At 38.7% G+C, this 2500-nt stretch overlaps 1 protein-coding gene across 1 annotated transcript in view; it reads right to left on the bottom strand.

Annotated features, from left to right (window-relative positions):
- LOC118477191 overlaps positions 1 to 2500 on the bottom strand; it is a 95539-nt gene that overhangs the window by 36044 nt on the left and 56995 nt on the right. The window contains exons 56-58 of the mRNA XM_035972102.1: positions 2295 to 2387; positions 1308 to 1459; positions 725 to 817 (exon numbers count right to left, since the gene is read on the bottom strand). Coding sequence (XP_035827995.1) covers positions 725 to 817; positions 1308 to 1459; positions 2295 to 2387 — 338 coding nt within the window. The remainder of the gene's footprint in view (positions 1 to 724; positions 818 to 1307; positions 1460 to 2294; positions 2388 to 2500) is intronic.

A 2500-nucleotide genomic window follows, 5' to 3' on the forward strand; every position in this document is an offset into this window, starting at 1 on the left:
AAAACCAAAAATTTGATAAAAATTGCCAAACTGTCGGGAAAATTCAGGTATCTTTGATTTCATTAATTTGACGAGCGCCTGATTTCACCACGATGCCTCACATATATACATATGTATATAGGGAGATCTGGTGAGACCTAGATATTTTTTTAGAAGTGCTTACCATTTCATCTTTACCTCTATATCCATCATGACAAATCTATATATCATTATTGTTGAACAGAAAATCCTTAACTTTATTTGCCCTGCTTTACAGAGTGACCCAATCAAATTTGGAGAAGCTACTTTTTCTTACAACAATGACAGTAAATGCTTAACAGTCTCACAATTAGAAAAAGTTACCACTTTTATTAGTTGTTTTTTTTTTGGGGGTGGGGGGAACTTGGCTATTGTGTCTTTCTTAATAATGTGCACTTAAAAAGTCAACTATGAACACTGATTTGTAGCATAGAATAGGGGTTGGAGAAGGTTAGTCTTTAGACAAACACCCTTTACACACTCATATACATTGACATTAATGATAAACTTCTACAAAATAATGGTGTGCAGAAGTGTTTGACATTGTAAAGGTATTCTAATCCTCTAAACTTAGCAAGCATTTAACTCGAACAAAATCTGTGACGGAAAGCAGAGCCAAATGTTTTAATCGCAGAATAAAAACTGGCCCACACAAACTGAGAAGATAAGAAGTCAAAAGATGTTTTAGTGATATCACTGCCCTTACTTGGATTGCTGATGATACTTGATCACTGTATCTCCATTCAGAGTATGTACCGTTGCAGCTGAGGGCAATACAAGCTCTGACGGCACAAACAACCTGCAGTAGAAAAAACCAAAAACAGGCATAGTGTAGTTAAAAAAATATAGCACTGCTCAAAGTTCAATCAAAGAATGATCATATATGCCACTTTAACCATACTTCATACTGATTTCAGAAAAAAACAACCCAACTGCAATTAACGTGGGACTAATAGCATGGCATCTTTTAACCAAAAAACCCCCCACAGAAGAACTAAAATCTTGGCATTCACTGCAAACCTAGGCTGAGTGGAATACAATATCCTAACAGACAAACAAGAAACTCAATGAAAAACTTCCACACTCTAAAACTGAACTCCCATCTACTGTTTGCAGTATTTGCGGTGTGAAAGACAAAAGGCAAATTTCTCACTGAGAGATTAATAAAGATTGTAATTGTTATCGTGAAAAACCTGTAACAGCTGTGCCACAGACACCAGTGACTTGCCTTTATTCACCACCACCAATCAAAAAAAAAAAGTAAGAAGACAGGGAATAAAGGGACTCACGTAATCGCCGAGCTCAAAGTCTCCTTGTAAGTCCTGCCTACTAAAGCGGGCCTTTGAGCCACATTTGAAGTTGTCTTCAGTAAGATGAATTCCAGTGCTCGTCTCCCATTTGACTTCGTAAGCAACACCATCTTTGCATGCAACGCTGTTATCTACAATAAACGGAGAACATATTTCTATGATTTAAAGATTGTTCAGTTGGGAAAGAGGCAGAATTATGACAGAGAAAGGGTGGTGGATGTGCAGGGAGAGGAAGAGCAGGGGGGGGGAGAGAGAGAGAGAGAGAGAGAGAGAGAGAGAGAGAGAGAGAGAGAGAGAGAGAGAGAGAGAGAGAGAGAGAGAGAGAGAGAGAGAGAGAGGGAGAGAGAGAGACGGAGGGAGAGGGAGAGGGAGAGGGAGAGAGAGTGGGGCAAGAAAAACAAACAGACAAACAGAAAGAAATAAAGAAAAATAGATAAAGAAAAGGTGGGGTGGGAGGGGAGGGGACGGGGGTGGAGAGGTGCTGACACACAGACAGGTAGATATCTGCACAACTATGCAGAAGATAAGAATAAAGAAGTCAGGATGGAAACAAACATTGTAAAACAAAAATAGCCATTGTCATTGTGAAAGAACTGAGAGAAACAGGAGCCAGGCAGATGTGAGGCATTCCATCAAGCAAAATTGACAGGAATCTCCATTCAAGTGCACAGCCAGTAAACTTATCACGATTTTGCTTTTTTTAAATAGCTTTCAGAAAGAGTTTTACAGCACTTGCAACACATTCAGGTCTTAAAAGTGCCAAAGATTAGAGGTGTTACAAGAGAATAAGAAACACAAAGAAGGAGGAGGAGAGAGATATGGACGATAGATGTTTGATAGGAAAGAAGAAGCAAACCACACCAGAGTACCCACCAACCAACCACAATCAAAGATTTGGGACACATAATGCAAAGAATACATTTGAACGAAATAGCAGTGAGTGAATTCAACAAAAGGAATTCTTACCTTCGTCAGCACCCAGAGAACACTGTATTTCAAAGTATGGAGAGTTCTCAAGAGTTGAAGTTGAAATTGTGGGCTTTCTCACTGTTGGATTTGCTGTTGAAAAAATATGACAGGAACGATGTTTTACAAATGTAGAAGTAAAAAAAGTGTTTTGATTAATTTTGTCTCAATGACTTTCCAATTCCTTGACCAGTCACGTTATGAAT

This window comes from Aplysia californica, unplaced genomic scaffold, assembly GCF_000002075.1.
Source record: "Aplysia californica isolate F4 #8 unplaced genomic scaffold, AplCal3.0 scaffold00002, whole genome shotgun sequence".
Taxonomy (NCBI): domain Eukaryota; kingdom Metazoa; phylum Mollusca; class Gastropoda; order Aplysiida; family Aplysiidae; genus Aplysia; species Aplysia californica.